General features: G+C 43.8%; 1 protein-coding gene across 2 annotated transcripts in view; it reads right to left on the reverse strand.

Annotated features, from left to right (window-relative positions):
• The window catches only part of SHISA6 (shisa family member 6), a 234,628-nt gene that overhangs the window by 20,901 nt on the left and 192,384 nt on the right, over positions 1–21,343 (reverse strand). The window contains exon 5 of one of the 2 annotated variants that reach the window (XM_085240271.1): positions 5,120–5,182. The exons of the other annotated variant lie outside the window; for it this stretch is intronic. Coding sequence (XP_085096397.1) covers positions 5,120–5,182 — 63 coding nt within the window. The remainder of the gene's footprint in view (positions 1–5,119; positions 5,183–21,343) is intronic. 2 annotated transcript variants of the gene reach the window in all.

Raw genomic sequence — 21,343 nt, forward strand, 5'->3', positions numbered from 1 at the left:
TTTAGCAATATATCCCCCAAAGTGTTGTTACTGTGTGGGAAGGAATGCCCTGAATATCTGAAATGAAGAAAAGGAAGGAAGGGAGGAAGGAGGGAAGGGAGGAAGGGAGGGACGGAAGGAGTGAGGGAGGAAGGGATATAAAAAAAGATGCTCACATACACTTAATTTGTTTGAAGTTCACATGGGTATGGCTACAACTGCGTTTACCTCCCTGAGAGCAAACTCAGACACTATCTGGAAAAACACTTGACCAACTTCAAAATTTGAAGTGAAACCATTTTTCCTTATGTTTTACCAAGTATTTTTTGAGACGATCATCAAAGGCAATGAACTAACATAAAAATTATGATATGAACTTCCTACTAACTATATTATTTAGCAATTTCCTTGTTATTTATATGGAAATAAAAAATGTTTATGCAAGGCTCTTAGTGGTTTAGCATAATTAAATATGCAGTAAATATAATGAAACTAAACTTAAGTAGCAGTAAAAAATAAAGTAATAAGCTTTACAGAAACTGAGCCTGAGCAGTCAGCATGTATTTGTTATTGCCTCAGTTCTCTACTTTAGCTTCTATTTTTTTTCATATTTTAAGATTTTTCATAAAAAATTTTTTTTTGTCTGCTTATTTTGTATAAAAACTGAGTAGCTAAACAAGACATTTGAATGTATCAAAAGGTGTTTTTGCATTTCACATTAAAAACTTAGTTGCACATTGTAGAAAGAAGCACTTGAGCACTCACATTCACCTTTTACATACAAAATCTCTACATTTCTACAAACAATTCTGGAATTCTTCATCTGGAGCTAAAATCTGCAAAATCCAGATCTAGGAAAAAATGCAAATCCAGGAAACACGATCAAACTTCTGATTTCAGTGGAACTGAGGTCTGAAGGTTACTGAAAGCGGTATGTAGGACTGTGGGTCCTGTCCTGTAATGGGACATTCAGTGCCCTAGGAGTGAATTAGGTACACAAACAGGCCCTCATCACAAGAAAATCAACAGCCTTCTTACAGAGGCAGGACACTGGAAGACATGCTGCTGAATTCTGGGTCCTCAACAGCCCTGTGGTTGTTTCTCTTGATCTTCACTTGAAATTGCCATGTCCTGTTATCCACAACAGGATAAATATGTGCCACCTCTCTGTACACCCTCCATTCCAGCCAGGCAGCAGGAAAAGGAAGACGTTCTTCTCACCCTGTGTTGGCTGTTCTACCAGCACTTGGCTAATTAAATGATAGCAGCCTGACAGAAAGGATTATACACGATCTCATCATTCATTAGTGGTTATCCTTTCCTGCATCGGAAGCATTCAGTGTAATCACATGGCCACACAACCTGCTGCGATGGGCACTGAGGAAATGTGTGCTACAACCCAAGGCAAGTTCAACCAGAGACTCTTGGTTTTTCAGCTCTGGGAAGTTGATGAATGAACCAGAGCATCTCACATAACTCAAGTCCAGTCTGTTTTGTTGTCGTTTTTTTTTTTTCTTGATCCTTGTTGCCATGGGTTGACTTTATCGTCTTTCAATTTGTTTCTTTAAGGTAAAAAAATCTGCCATAGTAACAAAACAGAGTGCTTGGATGTGGAACTGATCGACATTACCTGTATTCACAGAGGGCTCATCACAGTGGCATCTGCAGGCAGCAGGACATAGGCCACCAGGTAAAATCAGCTCATGGAAATGGGTGTTGGCCATCTTCTTACCGTACCAGCTGAACAAAACTGTGTTGCTAATGGAGGTACTGTGGGTTGTTATGATTCCCAAACCTTTGGGGATACTGATGATCAGGTGCTGTTTGCTCTGCATTTACTAAGGACTAGCTGTACAATGCAGGGAAAGGCGAGCACTGGGGGCCTGGCTGCCATCCCTCCTCAGTGAGGAGGACCCGTGCAGAGCCCTGGGCCCCACATCTACCACAGCTGGGTTGTGGAGAACTTCCTCTGCTTATTCCCACAGTTACATGACTTTGGACGGTCACTAAAATAGGAATAGGAGGAGAAAGTAAGGAATGGTAACATTGCTAGGAAGATGGGAGATGGGAAGGAGATCATCAGCCTCTCAGCTTTAGTCCTTACAGGCATCTCCACTTTGCAACAACTCGCCCTCCCCTTCACATAAACCAGGTGAAGTGCATCCTTGCTGGGTGAGGCAGCCCCGGGGAGGCTGTGAGGAGCTCCTCCACACACAGGAGGGATTTTCTGACTGCTCAGGTTGAAATGTCTTTCTGTGTTAACAATACTGTTTGTTAAGTGGCATGTTGCCTACATCCTCTGCCCTGCTTGCAGTCTGCTGGTAGCATGAGAACTCTTCTCTGTCTTTTTGCTTCAGCAGAGAGTGAACTTGGGCCATGTGTGATGCAGGGCACGTCCTGACCCTTGTACTGGTTGCCTTCCCTTCTTCTGCTTGCTGCAGGTGTCCCTTTGTGGTGGGTGCGAGGCAGGCTGAGGGGCAGAGCTCACAAACAGTGTTCAGAGACAGCTCATGTCCAGCTACAGATCTGCATAATCACACAGAAAAATGTATGCCATGTCCTACCCGGGAAGAGAATTAAATTAGATCTGTGGCTTTGCTGAACTACCTCAGAATTTCAGCAATAAATTATGAATCTGAATGCTCTTTTGATCCCTTATTTGAAAAGTCCAAATACCTCTTTAAACTCACCAAGCAATGGCTTATCATCAGCAGCACTCCTGTCTCTCAAACAGAAGTGGCCATGACCACACAGATAACTCAGGGACAAAAGATAACTCCAAATCATACTGTTATGTGCAGCCAGATCATCCGAGTTGCTTTGTACAACCAAAATCCTCAGATAACAGTAGTGGAGACCAAAAGCAAAAGTTTCTAACGCAAGATCACGAATATGTCTGTTTTGATTTTCTCTCTCAAGCTGATAAAAAACAAAGGCATCTGTCAGGCCCAGAGCAAAGTTTAACCGTTTGAGCACATGCTGTTAGTTTGAATTACTGAATGCAGTAGGGTTCTACAAATGGAACTACCTTAACACTCCTGCACACGTATGCAGGCAAGCTGGGCTCACCTGGGTCAGGTGGGGCAGCTCTGGGAACCTGGCATGTTGGGGATGTGGGGAACAAGTAGTAGGAGGCAGAGAGGCAGACAGAAGGAAATACAATTCCAATCCTATTAGGATTCTTATGAAAGTGATACATTATTGAAAGAAAAAACAACGTGTTTTGGAGAGTGTTTGAGGCTGTCAATTCACATTCAGTAAACACTCCTGTATGGCCACTGAGTTCTTTGGGAGATGAAAAAAAAAAAGCATCCTTACAGCAGAAAGTAAGGTGCAGGCTGAGCAGCAGCCTGACTCAGCCCATAGGAAGGGGGAACACCAAAGCTTGGAGGAGACTTCTTCAAGGGCAAATTGCTCTCCCACCATTTTTTATAACAAAATGTGGAAGTTCTTATAGGAGTACACACAACTTTCACAATAAATCAGTTCCAGAATATTTGTCAAAGTGAAGTTACAGAGTTAAAAACAAACACCAAAACAAAAAGAGTAACAAACACATCAGTTTAGAGCTACAAGAAGAGAGAACCAATATATGTTAGGATGAGACGTCATCACTTATTGGTTCCTCAGCAAGGGGGGGTTCCAGCCATGAGTGCTGGAGAAGTATCTCACATTCAAAGGGTAAAGGGAGGAACAAAGAGGAGATTGAGACAAGGCACCAGGTGAAGAGGGAAGAAAGCACAGCAAATAGCAAATAAAAAAAAAAAATTCAGAGGTTGGGCTGACTGCACAGAGGCAGAGGGTCAATGACTGGTTCATGCCTGGTTGGAGCCAGGAAGATGCAGGGGGTTCTGCTGGAGGTCTGTGATTGCTGCAGTGCAGGGAGGGACATGCTGCCCACAGGTGACTCTCATCTTGGGCTGAGGAAGTCAAAGCAAGGAAGGAGCTCAGGCAGAGGAGGAAGAAGGGCAGGGCTTCTGGCCATAGGGGAAGCGAAGGCACAACTCCAGGTTAAAATATTTCCAGTGGAAAGTAGGAGGAGAGTGAAGGAATATCTGAGGTGCAGCTGAACTCTTGAAAGTGGCTGAAGGTTGACGAAGGGCATTCATAAGTTTACTAGGTCAAGAGAACAGGAACTGGAGAGAAAGGTGTCACTAAATAGGTTAAACCATTCATAGAGGTAATACATGAAAATCGTGGTTTTATGGAGCTCAGCAAGAGCAGTGCTAGAAGGAGACTTAACACATTTGAAGCTGTTTGTGTTGAGAACCAAAGCAAGGGGAGCTTTGGAGGATGGACAGGATGTATGGTGGAGATAGACTGCCCCAGACAACTCCTGAGGTGTCACTTCTGAGGCCATGAGGATAGCTCAGTGACAGCCCCCCTTGCTGTGGGTGTAGTGACATGACAAATGCTCCGGGTTTCATAAGTTCCTAGGGGTGGGGAAACGTCCACATTCCCACAGTAAAATAAAGGGCTGGGAAGCAAACATCAGAAACTGTTCAGTAAAGGGTATTTCTGGTTATGAAAAGTGGGCAGGGGAAGTCCTAGGTCTCTTCACAGTCCTTATCTACCTTGCATACAAGAAACTCAAACTCTGAGTGCATTGTGCCACTGCACATCAGGGGCTTCAGTACATTATCCCAGCCAGACCCATGCAAGTATGGGTTGGATAGCTTGGAGGATCCCAAACTCTGGTCACATACTGGCCATTAATCCCAAAATCACATCAGCTTAAGAGCCCTTACTCCATGTTCAGTGTCCTTCTAACCTATCTGAAAAATATGCACAATCAGCACTACGAGTTGAGTGGCTTGGTCAACAAGATGGACCTTTCATTGGTTATCATTTTGTATGGTTATATCTGACAGCACTTCGCTGATGTGGAAGTGAGAAGGGAGCAACCAGGCAGGGGGAAACACAAAGATGATGATTAAAGTTATACAAGATTGGGCCATATTTAATTGTGTGCACTAATGAAAAATATGGTCCTATGTTTAATGCTAATGGAATCCATCATTCATGCATCATTGCCATGGGAACCATTCAATTAACATTAAACATACTTTGATACCAGTAAATGTTACTGGCTGGCAGAGGAAAGTTACAACATGTGTAATTTTGCTCTGTTTTCTCTTACCATGTGTAGGTGTCTGGGTGGCACTGTTTAGTATCAGGTGATTATAATTTTGTTCTTGGTCATCTGAAATTCACAGAGAAAAAAAAAAAAACCCTTTAAGAAACAGCTTAGCAAACCCACTGATCTGCAGATGATAATTACAGCTCACAGCATTCACAGGAAATCTCAGCGTGATTAAAGAAAGGAGAAGAAAATGCTTAAGAAAGCAGAAGAGTCTGTTATACAGTTCACTTAAAATTCCAGAAGCAAGAAGAACATGATAATAAGAAACTATTCCCCTTCTGCTGAGCCTGCAAATTAAAGTAGTCTGCAAAGCATGTCCAGACAGGGACTAGCAGGCATCAGTGATACCTTCCTGGGAGAAATGGAACCTCAGGGCCCCAGCTCCATGCCTTCTCCATCCAACATGGAGCTTTCAGGACATCAGCACCCACTACGTGGAAAACAGACTCTCCCATTGTGACCACAGCCATCCACAACAACATCACATGAGTACAGGGAAGGATCAAATTAATAGCTTCATAAATGCAGGAAGAAGGGCTCAATAGCCACACCTGGGTGGAGCTCTCCCTCTCTGAGAGGATCCCACAAGAGCTGATGCATTCACAGATAAATGCACCAAGCTGAAAAGGAGGAGGGATGGTCAATGGCAGTAGTCATGGCGTGGTCAGTGGTCAATGGCAGCAGTAATTAGCTGCCATCCTTTGGGATGGAAAACACCATTCTCTTTGTCTCGCTGTAACAAAAACCGCTAAGCAAGTGACTGCTGATTAACTTTGGTCATCCTTAGCTTCCAGAAAACCTTTGATAAGGAATGAAACGTCTTTGTCCAGATCTGTTGGCCTGGTTGGGGCATGTATTAAAGTGTGGTGAGATGGTTTCTAGAAACTTACACCTCGTGCTTGATGTTAAGTCCGCTATTCTGAAAGACCTCTCGTTGACATTTCATTTCTTCCCCAGGAGGTCTGTTCCATAAGATCTTGCTTTTAAGGACAATTCCTTCTTCCTGTCTGCCAGGGACACGGAGAAAATCCCCGTTCTTTCTGCAGTAGTACTTTGTGACAAAGTTGTTACTGTGTGTTCCCGTATTTCTCAAGCTAAATGATGTAATTTCCTTCATGTTTCCCTTAACGTTGTAATGTTTGCTTTATCTTTGATTGCTTTCATTCCAGTGTCCTTCATGCTCCGCTGTTGACCTCGGTCCCTCTCAAGTACACAACCTAGGCCATATTTCTGGGTTCAGAGCAAGCTTGTGATCCTTTATGATTCCTTACTGCTTTTCAAACGGACTGCTTCTTGGTCATTTGTTCAGTGTACAAAAGGCTTTTTAGTATTCCTTGAAATGTCCAATATGTAGCATTTTTCTCCATTTAATCAATTTATTTTCAGTCTATTTCTGCAATTTGTAAAGAATATTTTAAATTCTAATACCATTCTCTAATAGACTCACGGTCATCCAAGCTTCACGCCATCTGCAAATTTAATAAGGAAATCTCTTTCCTACCATGAACAAAAAGACTAAATGTAGAACCACATCCGTTCATCTCTCTGCTGATCTTTACTCACCTTTTGTGGTTACTCAGCCAGTATGACATCTACCTTATAGAAGTTCATTCGGACCATGTTTTTCACATTAGTCTCACGTTACTTTTCCAGAAAGTACTGAAAACCTAGCAAAAGTCATGATCCCTGATACAACCTATTTCTCCCTGACCACAGAACATGGTAAATAATGACAATAATTAAAAGAATATCCTGACATGATTTGTTTCTGAGAAATCCACATTGGCCAGTACTTTATTCCTGTTGGAAACTCATTTCTCTACACAATATGCTCAGTGTCCGTGCACCCTTAAGACTAAAATCAGAGGTTATTTATTCAGGTTTCAACCAACTGGGAAGCTTAACTTACATCTCCATCTAGAATATAGACACTCATTAAATACACCACCAAAGAAGGTCAGAAAAGTTATTAGCTTGGGTACCAATATACAAAGAACAAATCTTGAAATGAAGTCAGGTTCACATAGGCACCAAAGTGCCCTCCACTAAGTGGCATACAGCTCTACCAGGGCAGAATTTCCCTTTTGATCTTCCACTGCTCACTGCTTCTAGCAAGCAAAAACCCCTGCAGTCGTACTTCTGTGCTTTTATTTCAGGTTCTGTTCCTCTCAGCCGTCTCATTGCCCTCTAATGTGAAAAATCTTTAATTTTTCTGGAATCCTCCTAACAATCTGGAGGGATTGTCAGAAGTGTAGGATCACCTAGGACACTTCTTGCCCAGTATTCAGCGAGCACAGCACAGAATTCCATTTGCTAATTTCTGCATTAGGTTTTAACGTGTTCTGGAGTTCAGACATTTTTAGCAATATAATTTTAAAAGACTTTATGTGATGGTAATTCTGACAAATACTTATAACTGCAGTATTTTTAGTCTCTCTTACCAGAAACACAATATACTTTAGTTCTCAACTGAATCATTTTTCTGTTTTCAACAACTATTAGGTCTTTCAAACTTCTTGGCCAGCGTAAGAAAACAATTTATTATTAGAAAACTCCTCCAAAGGAAGATATTTCTAGCTCAAGAGGCTTGTCAATCAGCAACCTGACTATTGTCTTAAAAAATCTAAACAGTTTGTGCTTCTGAAAAATCTATGGAGATTCTGGGCCATTATCTGTGGACTTCAATCATAATCATAGCATGGCCTGGGTTGAAAAGGACCCCAGTGCTCATCCAGTTCCAACCCCCTGCTGTGTGCAGGTCGCCAACCAGCAGCCCAGGCTGCCCAGAGCCACATCCAGCCTGGCCTTGAATGCCTGCAGGGAGGGGGCATCCACAGCCTCCTTGGGCAGATAATCAGTTCATGACACTCTCAGGCAGAAATGTATTTTGGGTCTTAACCATTTGAGTGGTGTGTAGTCATTACAGCCAGCAGCTGGGATGCTGAGACAGTCAGATGCACAACTTTGGGGCAGTCTCCTCTATGCAGAATTTGTAAGGTCACAAAGGTAGCTGTTTTACATGGTGTAAATCAGGGCTGTCTGTGCCCTGAGAACAACTGCTTTTCTCTCACAGCTTGTTTTCTGTCACTGAGTTCACAGAATCACAGGACTGCAAAGCTGGAGGCACCTCTGGAAGTCATCCAGCCCAACTCCCTTCTCAAAGCTGGATCAAGTTGCCCAACATTTGGACTCTGACTATCTCCAAGGACGGAGACTTCTTCCAATGTTCAACCACCCCACCCTCACAGTAAGAAAGCTTTTTCTTAAGTTTAATCAACACTTTCTGTTTTTCAGTTCATTATTATTGCCTCTTGTACTATAACCAGGCAACACTGAAAAATGCCTGTCTTTATTTCCCCCATCAGCAATTGATACATTGATTAGATCTCTCTGAGCCCTATCTTCTCCAGGCTGAGCAGCTGAGCTCTCTCAGTCTCTTCCCATATAACAGATGTTTCAGTCTCTCCAACATCTTTGTGGTCCTTCTCTAGGGCCTCCCTAGGATACCCCTCTCTCATACCCCTCTCTCTTGTACTGGAGAGCCCAGCATTCCAGATGTGTCTCACTACACATCTAGCTGGAGGGGCAGGGTCTCCCACCTCAGCCTACTGTCAGTGCTTCTTCTGTGCTGGTGGACTTCTGTGCCACAAGAGCACATTGCTGGATCACGTTCAGCTTTGTGTCCGTTCTGTATGTTATCCATTATGTTATCCATCATTCATATACTATTTTAATTATATATATATTTAATTTATATGTATATAATTTTTATATATATAATATTTTAATTATATATATATAACTTATAAATAAAGTTATTAAATCTGTTTATGAGAGGTGCAAACTAGGTAGTGAGTAACGAGCCTGGTCTATTTTCTGGTGCCCTCTCCTTGATGTTTGCAAGTGGTAACTTCACTGAGCATGACTGAATATCTACACAGCCATTTCTCTCCCAAAAGCCTTAGAAAGGGAGATATTTCCACAGGAGGTCTCCATACGTCCATCTGCTTTGCATAGTAGCCAGTGGTATCTATGCTGGTTCCTGTGGGTTTCAGTCAGGTGTTGTAGGGTTGCAGTCATGCAGGGTAGCTAAGCACAGCAAGGACTTCCAGCTTGGCTATAGCAGAGACAATTTTCAAATCAAATTGCTGGAAACCCAAAGATACAGATTCTTTGTTCTCTTTGCAGCTCACACACTACAGGAGCCGACAGATGAAAGGTTACACGGTGCTGATGGAGATGCTTGTGGGTGTGAAATGTAAGCACGTAAAGCAGTAGCTGACAAAACCTTAGCACATTAACTGTTCCAGAAGGGAAACAAATTTTTTTATTATTCTTTAGGCACAGAGTGCTCAAGCAGTGACTTGGTCTGGCAACTCCCAGAACAAGTTGTGTCTTCACTGAGGGCAGTGATTAGAACAACGTGAATAGGAACGACAGCCTTGCGATACAGCTTTCCATTTCACCCCAAATCTCATCCTATTTCTTATTTTTTGCCTTCTCTTCATTTCTTTTTCTTCAAAAATCCCAGGTGCTTTCAGGTTACAGCTTAAGAAATGATGTCCAAAATAGAACCCTGAATTATTGGCATTTTCACATGGCTGAGCTAATCAGGCATCTGAATGCAGTACTGGTCTGCATTTACAACTGCTGTAGCCTATTGTAAACAGCTTCTAAGCAATAAAATGCTTTAAAATGATGCGTGAACCTTCCTACACCTCTCCAGGTTTAACAAGATAATGCTGTTAATTGTGAAGTGTGTCAGCCAGGCTGAAGCATAGCTATTGTAGAGACAAGGATCTGAGTTCAAAGCTATTTACTAGGAAACTGCATTAGAGAAATAAAGAATTCATAGAGCTCTGAATTGCCAGACCACAATGCAAAATTTCTGAGCACAGCTGGAGTAGTTATCAGATACAATAACCAGCAGAAAGAAAGCTGCATTCTATGGGGAGAAAGAAACCTGTGCTCCCACACAGGGATGTTAAGGGCTTTATGTCTCTTTGCAAAGGAAATGGATTTGAGTAGTTAGGACAGAGTGAAATGCTGCATCCCATCAGGTTATGCCTGTAGTCTACATGTGAATCCTCCAACTGCTGCTCTGGGAAGTGCAACCCACGTGGGGCTGAGGGTTAACTTACGGCAGGAGAAGGGGTTGGAGGGGTGGGATGCTGGGTCTGTATGGGGTGGTGGCTGTGTGAGGGGTGGCACAGGCCAAAGGGGGGCTGGAAAGGCTGAGTCCCTCTGAGATGGGAAGGAGATGGAGCATTTAGGGGGAAGAAGAAATCTGCTGGTACTGGCAAGTGCTAGGGGACAAGGACCTGTCTAGATAGCTGTGCTGCCTTGCTCAAGTGATCCTTGTGCTGCAGTTGTAGAATCATAGGATGGCTTGGGTTGGAAGGGAGCTGTAAGCTGTAAGCTCCCCCAGTCCACCCCCTGCCTTGGGCTAGTTGTTCCCCAGCAGGTCAGGCTGCCCAGGGCTCCATCCAGCCTGGCCTTGAATGCCTCCAGGGATGGGGCATCCACCAGACAGGCTGTCAGTCTGTCTGAGCTCCCCAAAAGCTCTAATGCTTCTGTGTAGGATTTACCTCTAAGAAACTGCATTAACAGACCTCCCCAAAATCCTTTTCTTCAGTGTCCCCAGCCAGTGTTTCCAGATGGAGAGGAGGGATCACTCATTTAATAATCCCTCAGATTTCACTGAAAGTGCACGTGCATTTTTGAAAAGACTTACTCTGGTGTCAGCTGTGGCATCCAGTGGTTGATTCTAAGAAACAGAAACAACTTCTCTGCTGTAGATAATAAAACACGAGGCTAGTTTTCCCATTGAATGTGCATAGTGCTTTATGGTCCTGATACTGCAGCTGAGCAACTTTGGCATCAGGACATGAACTCTCTCTGATGCCTCTGGGCAATGGGCGTCATAAGTGCTTGCAGCAAATCAGGTGGGCAGTGACATCAGAGCACCTGGGCCAGTTCTAGGTGGGATGGATGGATGGAAACCATTTGTCTCTTCTTCTCTGAGCTGGCTCTCTCCATCTGCTGAGGTATCACTGAAGGGATCTCCCTGGGTCAGGGGGCACAAAACAAACTCTGTGCTTCAAGCTGCAAAACTCTGAGTTAGTGATGAAGAAAACTTTAAATATCCACTAAAGAGTTCCCTTTGCTCTTCTTATCCAGGAGATTCTTTGAAGTAAGGATCTTCTTTGTGTCAGGACTTAACCTTTCCTTTAGTACTTTGTTTTAGCTTACTCTAGGGTATATTTTTTCAGTCTCAGGGATTTTGTATGTGTTTATTGTTAATAAAAACTAGATTTATTGTGATCTATAATGGAAAAAATAGCAAGTGGAAAGAAAACGCTGTATTTTCCAGCCTGTCTTCCCTAATAAAAACTGCAAAGGAAGGATATTTTTAATATATGCCAGCTATAGTGCAGATATACGATGGCTCTGAAAGTCATGCAATATTTTGTGTTAGTTTTGCAGTATTTATTAAAGCACTGGGAACTGCTCTACCACCTTTATTTGACAGGACAAAAGAAATGGTCTCAATGGGAGCTATTCCCTCAGGAAATACACTTTGCCTTCTGCCCCTCTGGTCTTTTCAGCAACTTCAGCATTTGCCTACCTTCAACCCTTTTTTTCCAGCTGAGATTTTTCAGCAAAAGAAAGACTAGCAAGCAGTTTATTTTTCAGATGACAAGATAACTGCTCCGCGTCTGCATTAATGAAATGAAAATCCCCTTCAAGCCTAATCTTCCAGAGTACTTAAATACTACAAAAGACTTCAGGCTCCAGGAATTGAACGAGATGCAGACCTCCAAGGCAAGGAAAGAAGCTGACCAAGAAGTGATGATAAGAATGCGAACAAATTTCACAATTTGTTGTCTGGAGGAGTACCTTTGAGCCAATGTCCTTTAACTGCTGCCATGCTGGTCAGGCAAATCTGAGCTGGGCACCTGTGAGAGGAGAGGAGGCGTTGACCCTTTAGTCCAGATCAGACAGGGATGGAGGCAGAGGGCATCTCCCAGCACTGGGGACCATCACATTGAACTGGGGAGGCTGAGCCCTTGATCCCCTGTAAGGTTCCAGCCAGCCAGAACTCTGAGGTGCCTTAGCAAGGTGCTGAGCATATGAATGCTAAGCCTAATAATCATTAAATCCCAGCTGCCTTTCACATATCTTAGCCAATAACTAATTACTTGATACCTTTATGCTATGGTTATCCAGCTGGCAGTGCTCTGCACCTGGCTGACAATCCCCAAACAAACTGACACCCAAAAAAGGGACTGTAACAAGGAACACACGAGTCAAAAACCAAAAACAAGCTGTGAATAAAGTCAGAATGTCAGTCACTAAAGGGGCTGGAAATGCCAGATTAAAGGCTGCCCCCAAATCCTTAATTTGATATTCATTATGTCAGGTCTTTGTTCCACCGTTCCAGCCTATTTTTCAACTGTAATCCTGTGACTCATTCATTGAACAGGATGCTCAGGGAATAAGGCAGCTATTCACGAGTTATTTTAATCCTCATTAAGCAGTGAATGGCCCTGTTCTTTAATATCCCACACCATCCATATACTGCACTGATTACGGAATGGTTATTTTCCATGCAGGCTTTCCTTTAGCGCTCATCTGAATCTCATAAACAGTTTCCAGGCTCCCACTGAAGGTAGGGTGGGCTCTGTTTAAGCTGAACCAGAAAGCAATTGTACCTGCGTCTGCAAGGTTTTATTACTTGGAGGAACTGCCATGGAACAGGCAGGTCAGATTTTGCAGATTACGCTGGGGATTTTGTAATAGGATTTAGCAAGCATATATCAGATGCTAATTAATCATACCACTTTTGTGGGGAAGGTAAGGCAGGTGCAATTGTTTCTGATTTACAGGTGAGGAGAGCAGGGAAGGCAGGTGGAAGCACTTCCATGCGACCACGCAGCAGCACAGGGAGGATGGGAATGCTGGGAATGCTCCCCTTTCCCCCAGCACAGCACCAGGCTGGAAGCACATCCTGCACGTTGTGGCTGGAGCAGCTCGCAGGTGCTCAGCACTACTGCATATCACGTTGCAGGTGTTGGAGCCTTAAGCAGAAAGAAACCAAAGTAGTGTTGCAAGGCTATGATTAACTGACTCAGCTTCCTCCAGGCCACAGGGCAAAATAACACCAGCAGAACCCAGCATCCCCTTCTTGCCCCCAGCAGCATCGCTCAGGGCACCAGCAGCCATTGCCTACTCCATTTAGCTGCCTTAGCAAGGTGAGCACTACATGGCAGAGAGTAACGCCCAGAGCTACCCTGCCCTAGCAGTGCTCAACACAGATATTTCATTTGGGAAAATGAAGACTGTATGAGCTAAGGAACACAGGAAACCTCAACTCCAACATCAGCTACTTGCTGACCTCTTGGTTTTCCACCTTCAATGGAAGACTTTATAAACTTCTCTTTACTGCCCACATGCACACAGAAGTAATGCATACAAGCATTGGTCTTCCCAGATGGACCTTATTTTGGCATGATGATGGCATTGTAGCTTCAATTCTTTCTGTCTGATTTTCTGCAGACACTTAGAGAATCATAGAATGGTTCGGGTTGGAAGGGACCTTTAAGATCACGAAGTTCCAGCACCCTGCTATAGGCAGGGACACCTCCCTCTAGACCAGGCTGCTCACAGCCCCATCCAGCATGGTCTTGAATGTTTCCAGGAAGGGGGCATCCACAATCTCATTGGGCAACCTGTTCCAGTGTCTCACCAACCTCACAGTAAATAATTTCCTCCTAATATCTAATCTAAATCAACCCTCTTCCAGTTTAAAGCCATTTCCCTTTGTCCTGTCACTACATGTCCCTCAATATTTGGGTTGTATGAGGGATACCGTAGGGAGGACGTGTTGGAAATGGGTAATTCAAAGGCTGGATGTGGCTGTCCAGTCTGGAGGCTGAAGTGCTTGGACTACCAAGAGTGAGAAATGATCCTCATGCAGAAAAACAAAGCATACATGGTGATGGTGGCCATCTCAGTTCCTTCAAAGTGAAACGCTCCCCATCACTCAGCTTTGCAACAGGTCGGGTTGTGCATGGCAGCCATAACTGCTTCACTGCAATGGGTACTGGTCATTCATTATTTTAACACTCCTGGAAGTGGAGACTGAAATGAACAGGTACAAAATCAAGGCAGAGGCAAGTGTGCAGCTGCAGATGGAAAATACTTGGTTGCAATGGGCTTTGAAGTTGACTAGCCCAACTGCTTCAGAAAATGTACATGACTCACTGGGCTGCCCAAGAACACAACAACAACAGAACACAACAAAAACAAAGCCTTGAGAAGGATATTTCCCAATCTTGGCTAAAATGATATTTAAAAAGAACAATGCTATGGTGAAGATAAAGGTTATTCCAAGATCCTAATTTAGAAAACAGTAGAGACAATGATACCCCAAAATGGGGAAGTCTGAACTTACTGCTGACCCAGAGTTTCTCTGTAGCATTTCACACTTTATTTGCTCCAATTTTCTTTAATTTTTGTATATTTGGGGCTGCCTTTTCTTGCATGTTCCAGCACAGATCAGGAGAACGAAGCAGTGAAATGAATAGAAGAAACTCAGAGAAAAAGAAAGAAATCAGGGAGCATCTTTCTGGGACAGAAAACTGCACAGCTGGAGGCAAATCCTCTTGGACTAACTTAGCTGGTGTTGGCAATCAGCGCCTGGGATCTCCTCTGTGTTTGAGAACTTCCCACCAACCCTCTGAACGCAAAGTAATTAGATAAATATGGACTGGGATTCTCAGAAATCAAGCAGCTGAGCAGGCTGCATGACTAACATTCGGCAGCGATGCACAAACAGCATCTGGGGGAGCAGTCCTGGATGCTAACCTTTGGAAGTACGCAGATCACAGTGAAAACATATGGTCAGAATAGAACAAAATGTGTCCTTTAAAGGGCATTTCTGAAGATGAAGTTGATTTTAGAAGGTATAAATAGTGTGAGTCTCTAAAGCAGGATTAGTTAAATGCAGTCTTATGTGGAATACAGCCAGATATTACACATTCAGAGTGGAGAGATAATTATGCTAATGCCTTCGGAAGAAACACGTGGTTGTTTTCAACCCCATGGTATTGGCAGGAAGGAGAAGGAATGGGAACACAAAGTCCTCCCCCTGTTTATCCTTCGTTCATGAGGTAGCAAGAGAAACAAAAAGTAAGGATGAAATCCCTGCAGGAAGGGGTGTCCATGTGTCAGTGTTCCTGCTGTGCGAGCTGAGCCTCAGGAAACAGCCCAAAAGAGCCTGGCTGTCCCATCCTCCTCTCTTTATACAGAAAATACAGAGGATTGAGCAGAAAGCTTAACTCAGGGCCACCTTACTTGTTACACTCCAGGCACAAAAAGAACCTTATATGAATTCCTGTGTAACCAAATGGGGTTTCCTGAGAACGTGTATAGAATCACGGAACGGCCTGGGTTGAAAAGGACCACAATGATCATCTGGTTTCAACTGCTATGTGCAGGTCGCCACCCAGCAGCCCAGGCTGCCCAGAGCCACATCCAGCCTGGCCTCGAATGCCTCCAGGGATGGGGCATCCAATGTATGACATGGTCCACTGAGACTGTGTCCAGTGGTTTGGTGTCTTCTGTGATTGGGTAGAAAAACAGAAAACTCAAGAGATGGTCTGACACATCCTAGTGCTCTAACTCCCTTGGTTAGGCAGAAGAGCAAAGACCAGATGGGGTTATCTCACAGGAGAAGGAAGGTGAGGAGCAGGGGAGTGCAGGTCTGCAGCACCAGGAGGCTGCTGGAGCTCAGCTGCAGCTCTGTGGGGCAGAGAAAGGAGCCTGCGTGGGGGCTGTGAAATTCTCAGCACACCTAACTGATGTACCATAACACTCATGGAATGCAAGGAAAAGGAACTTCTAGCCCCAGAAGCAAAAATCCACTGCGTATGAGATTGTCTCTTGACTGTCCAGGCACAGCTGGGACAATAATTGATTCACTTCTGTTATACTTCTTACATATAAAAATCTTACATATAGAAATTTTATCCATAAGTGAATATGACATTCAGACTGCTGGCAAGGGAGGAAAACATAACTCTACGGATTGCAAGCAGGGAACTCCCACTATGCAACCACTAGCTTGTCCAGCCAGCCAGCTGGAAAAGCAGAAGAAAGCTCCTTGAGAAAGGTGCTCTTGCTCCAGTCGCAGGTGTGAAGTAAGCTCCTTTCCAGCACCTATGACATATATATTTTATATGTATCTATACGTAATATAATCCACTGATTTTAAATCATGCTCCCGATATGGAAATTCCCTTGCTGCTCATCTGCCAGCACCTGCACAGCCACACGGGGACTTCATGTGACACAGCACAGCTCTCTGCTATGGGCCAGGAACAGCAACCTGTGTGTCAGGATTTCTTGATGCCTCTTTCCTCCTTGTGCTGATTTCTGGCATTTTCTGTTCCCTGTTGCAGGACTTGTTTGCATGCTTGTTAACTGCGGAGCGTTGCTTGGAGCAGCACTGTACAGACAATTAAGATCCTGATGCAATCTAACACTGATCATGTTCTTAACTTTCAGCATACAAGTGAAGTCACGAACGCTAATGAAGCGCTTAAAATGAACCATAGACAGAAGTGCTTTACTGGGGCAAAAAGAGAGTGGCACTGTATTAAAGAAGAACTAAAAGCTCTACTTAAATCCATCCCTAAGCCGAGCAGTAATTAAGCAGGTGGTTAACTTTAAGCATCTGCTTAAGTCTAACTGAAGTCACATTAAATGGTGGCTTTCAAAATAGAACTCCTGTAGTAATATCTATATATGCCAGCATCAAAATCTCTTTTTTTTGCTGTTAATCACCTGCTCTATTCTTGCAGTCTTGCCATTCCACCTGATCTGATGTGGGAGAAAGCAATGCATGCTCTCTGAAATAGCTGAGGACAGCTGCATTAACTCCGACCGCCAGCAGTGCTGTGTTCCCCCCATGAACACAGACCTTTGGATACGTTCTGCACGCCTCTTATTTTAACTTCTTAAAAATAACTGTTCAATTAAATAGCCCTTTTCCATATGTTCTAATTAGAAATTTTCTGCTTGGCCGACTCAAAACCAGCTGAAGTGATGATGAACTACTAATTTTTTTATTTTATTTTTAATTATTATTTTTGGTGTATTTGTAAGTCACAGGGAGGTTTAAATGTAGAGAAAATTGGAAGATTAATGTTAAAGGAAAAAGAAATAGTCATGTAAAATGAGAAGATCTGGATGTGCTTCAAGGAACTTGCCCTCCTCTTTGCAGGAAGGAGACGTAATAAAGCACACTGTGGCTGACATTGATCTCAAAGAATGTTGAGTCCACACAGTGCAGAAAACCTGCCTGGATTCCAGTGCACCAAGCGTGGCACCAGCTTGGCAACTCAAAAGCTCTTTAAATAATTAATTTGTCTCTATTGACAGTAAGTTACAATGCAATCATAGAATCATAGAATTGGCTCAGGTTGGAAAAGACCTTAGGGATCAGCAAGTCCAACTGCAACTTGACCGTACTATCCTACTTCTAACAACACTCCACATAGAATCATAGAATTGCTCAGGAATATTCACTGTATATTTAGTTTTGCTCAAATAGGTTTCTTGTCTGGAAATCCTATGCTAACCACTAAAGGAATAGTTTTAAATCCATTGTTAATGTTACCATGAAATCAATAGTTTGTCTTTCCACAACATTTTTGGGGCACCCCAGTATCTCTTTGCATAGAAAATGAGGATTACCTGACATAAAAGCTTTTTTTTTTTTTTTTTTTTGTACTATCCTAATTTTAGCCAAAATATGGTGTTTTATCACGTCTTTAAAGATCCCCAGGTCCTTGAATCATTTCACTAGGTAGGAATGTCAATGTCATCAGTCCTTTTCATTAAAGGGAGCTCCCCACCTCCTCACTTGTTAGTGCAAAAGCAGCAGCAACAAACTGCACCTCCAAGGCCCTGAAGGCAAAAAGATAAAGAAAAGAACTCAACATTTATTTATTTTGAGCCTGTCTTTTTTTTTTTTTTTTCCTTAATACAATCTCAGGTTTGTTTTCAGACCTCATTTGTGGTTTCAGGAGGGGAGTCAGCTCTTTGAAAGGGTAGATAACAGCAGGACAAGGGGAAATGGTTTGAAGTTGAAGGAGGGAAGATTGAGGTTGGATGTCAGGGGGAAGTTCTTCACAGAGAGAGTGGTGAGGTGCTGGAACAGCTGCCCAGAGAGGCTGTGGATGCCCCGTCCATCCCTGGAGGTGTTCAAGGCCTGTCTGGATGGGGCCCTGGGCAGCCTGTGCTGGTTTAAATGTGGAGGTTGGTGGCCCTGCCTGTGGCAGGGGGTTGGAGATTCATGATCCTTGAGGCCCCTTCCAACCCAAGCCATTCTATGATTCTATGATTCTATGTTTTCTTTAACACGTGTGGTTGTAATACTGAAGCTTCCTCACTACCTTATGCAGTATTTCCTATACTGAATCCTGGCAATGTGACCAGGCATAGTATTCATAGCTCTCTCCTGTAGGTAAAGCAATTTCTATCTATTTACTCACTCACTGCCTTCCATGGGAATACTTACACAAATTTGATGCTTAGCTGTGCTTGTTGGAACATAGTTTTATTGCTGTTTAATTTTATATCTGCACCATGCTCACCAAGGCCAAGGAAAGCAGTTCTGTAGTCTTATCAGCTGGATGTGATGCACTAACAAGATGGTCTTGCTCCTCCCTCAGCTCTCCCCATGTGCTTCTGCATCTCCTGTGCCTGTGTATAGATGTATCATGTTAGTGTATAGATGATCTTGCAGGAAATCCTCTATGGTTTTTATGACCAGATCGGTTTCCCAATCTCAGTTTCTTTTCAAAGGATGGAGGTAGTGCCGAGCAGCTGGAGATGGGAATGAGGGTGCAGCTGCCCCTCACAGAGACAAATGTTATTCATGTCAGACTGCAGGCACTGGGGCATCACGCCAAGTGACTGGCTTGCTTCAGCAGTTCTGGATCAAATGTGAAGCTGCTAAAGGAACCGAACTTGCATAAGCAAGTGGCCTTTGTGGTCAGAGTAAAGATCACAACCATATTTCAATAAGAAAAATGATGTTTGTCCAAGCTAGACTGTTTTTTCAAGCCTCCCAACCCCATTCTCTGCAAGAGCTGCAAAATCCTATAGTTCCAAAGCTGCTCAAGGACTATGCTGTAGCTGGAGGAAATCTGGGCTCAGCTGGACCAAGGCATTTCAGATAAATTAGCACAGCCTGACTGCATCCTTCTGAATGTGGCAAGCAGTCCTGTCTGCAGCCTTTGGGTAAAACAACCCTGAGACATGGGATGCCAAGTAATTAATTACATTGCTTGTTGTGAGGGCTGTCCTTGTAAAGGATGGGCAGCAAAGGTGCGAGAAAGGAGTCAAAGGAAATGGGAGGAGAGCTGGAACTACAATTGAAGTCAAGCAAAGTGTGCTGGGATGGCAGGACTGGGAAAGCCCTGCTCTGTGGTTGCAAAAGCATGATGACCACATTGCCTTCATCCTATGCAACCCTCTCCATAGCACTCACCTAAGAAATGAGCATGTTGAAAGTTAAGGGCTGAATGTAAGTGAAAGCACACCAGGGCAGAGTGATGTGGGGCAGACCGGAGTGATGTTTCTGTCCCAATGTGTCTGTCTCCCCTGTGCTGGTTTGGGATCCTTTCTCAGTCTGTGGATGCTTCTCATCTGAGATCCAAAGCAGATTGCCAAGTCAAGCTGTAGACATGCAGACATCTCTCTTTTCCCCTGTTAAATCCAAAAAGCCTCCAGCTCTGTGGGGAAATCCCTTATCTGTTTTTCAGACTGAGAATCTGGGAGAAGGAAGAGGAGAAGCCCCCAGATAGCACAGTGCTTCTTGCAGGATGCCATTACAGTGTCCAGGACATTTCCCAGTGCAGAACATCTCTTTTCTCTGTTTTACTCTTTATCTGCTTTCCCCCCATGATGCTGTGCTGCTGTCCAGATGGACAGCTAAGTTGGAGACAACTTTCCTGCTGGTGGTTTCCTTTCCCAGACCCTTTTCTGGAGCATTTTGGAAGAAGAGATACACTTCTACAAAATCTAACAGGGAAAATTCTACCAAATGCAAACTCAGCCTCATTTCACATGAGCATTTTGCTGTTCCAGATACGGGCTCTCCTCTCCTCAAACAGTATTTTTACTTGGTGTTTTATTTACTCATTCTGCTTTCTTTCACCCAGGCCACCTCCACCTTCAGCTTCTAAATTCAGGAGAACCAGCTCCACTGGAGAAATGCCTCTCTTTGGAGAAGTACTGGAGATCCTTCAGCACATAAAGGAATGAGGGAGCAGAAGGCAAGGCTGAAGCTGCACATGTTGCAGTCAGCGTTGTAAACCCATAGGCTTGGAAAAGCCAGGCTGAGTGGAAGCTGAAATCAGCCATTCCTCAGCAACAGATGCCTATTTGCAGTTGGCTGCCATAAAACTCACATCTCAGCTGTGATCAGGTGACACATTCTCCCAAGGATTACACACCTGGAAATGTTTGGGCAGAAATGCAGGATCAGCATAAGGGCTGCCCTAGGGATAAGCCAACATCTGCTCCAGGCCTTCCCAAGCTGTGAGTCTCCCCGAGTCTCTGTAGGCTGAGCAGCCCCATATCTTCTCTGAGGGGCCCCAGCAGCTGGGTAGAGGCTGGGCATCCTGCAGAAAAGCACAGAGGACTCTATGGGCCACCTTCCCCCTGCAAACTCGTAGAAAGGCAGCTCTGCACCAGACCTCTGCATCTGGAGCAGAGCAGCCTGTGCCCTGCTGGGCAGGACTGCAGTTTGCTAGGGCTGATGTCATTGCTTTGCCTTTTCCATGGGGACAGTTCACATAAGTCTGATCTCATCTCTCACTGTCCTGCTCAGCCCAGAGACCCGTGTGCCCCCCAGCCACTGGCTGTCCTGCGCTGCAGGGCACTGTGGGTGATGGTGTTGGATCACACATCCCTCTATTTGATTAACTATTTTATACCTCGTATCATTAATGACTATTAATTAACAGAAAGAGCCTTGGATTCTTGTTGATAATATTAATCTCTTTCTAAGAAAAACCTCAATTAACTTTTGGCTTCAAAACTTGGCTTGAGTAAATAGATTTAAAGATAATACATAAATTTGTTTCTTCACATGCTAACGAGTGTCTCTTGTTTCCTGATGAGCAATAGGGGAGGAGCCGATAC

The sequence above is a fragment of the Meleagris gallopavo genome, chromosome 20, assembly GCF_905368555.1.
Source record: "Meleagris gallopavo chromosome 20, MGAL_WU_HG_1.1, whole genome shotgun sequence".
Lineage (NCBI taxonomy): Eukaryota > Metazoa > Chordata > Aves > Galliformes > Phasianidae > Meleagris > Meleagris gallopavo.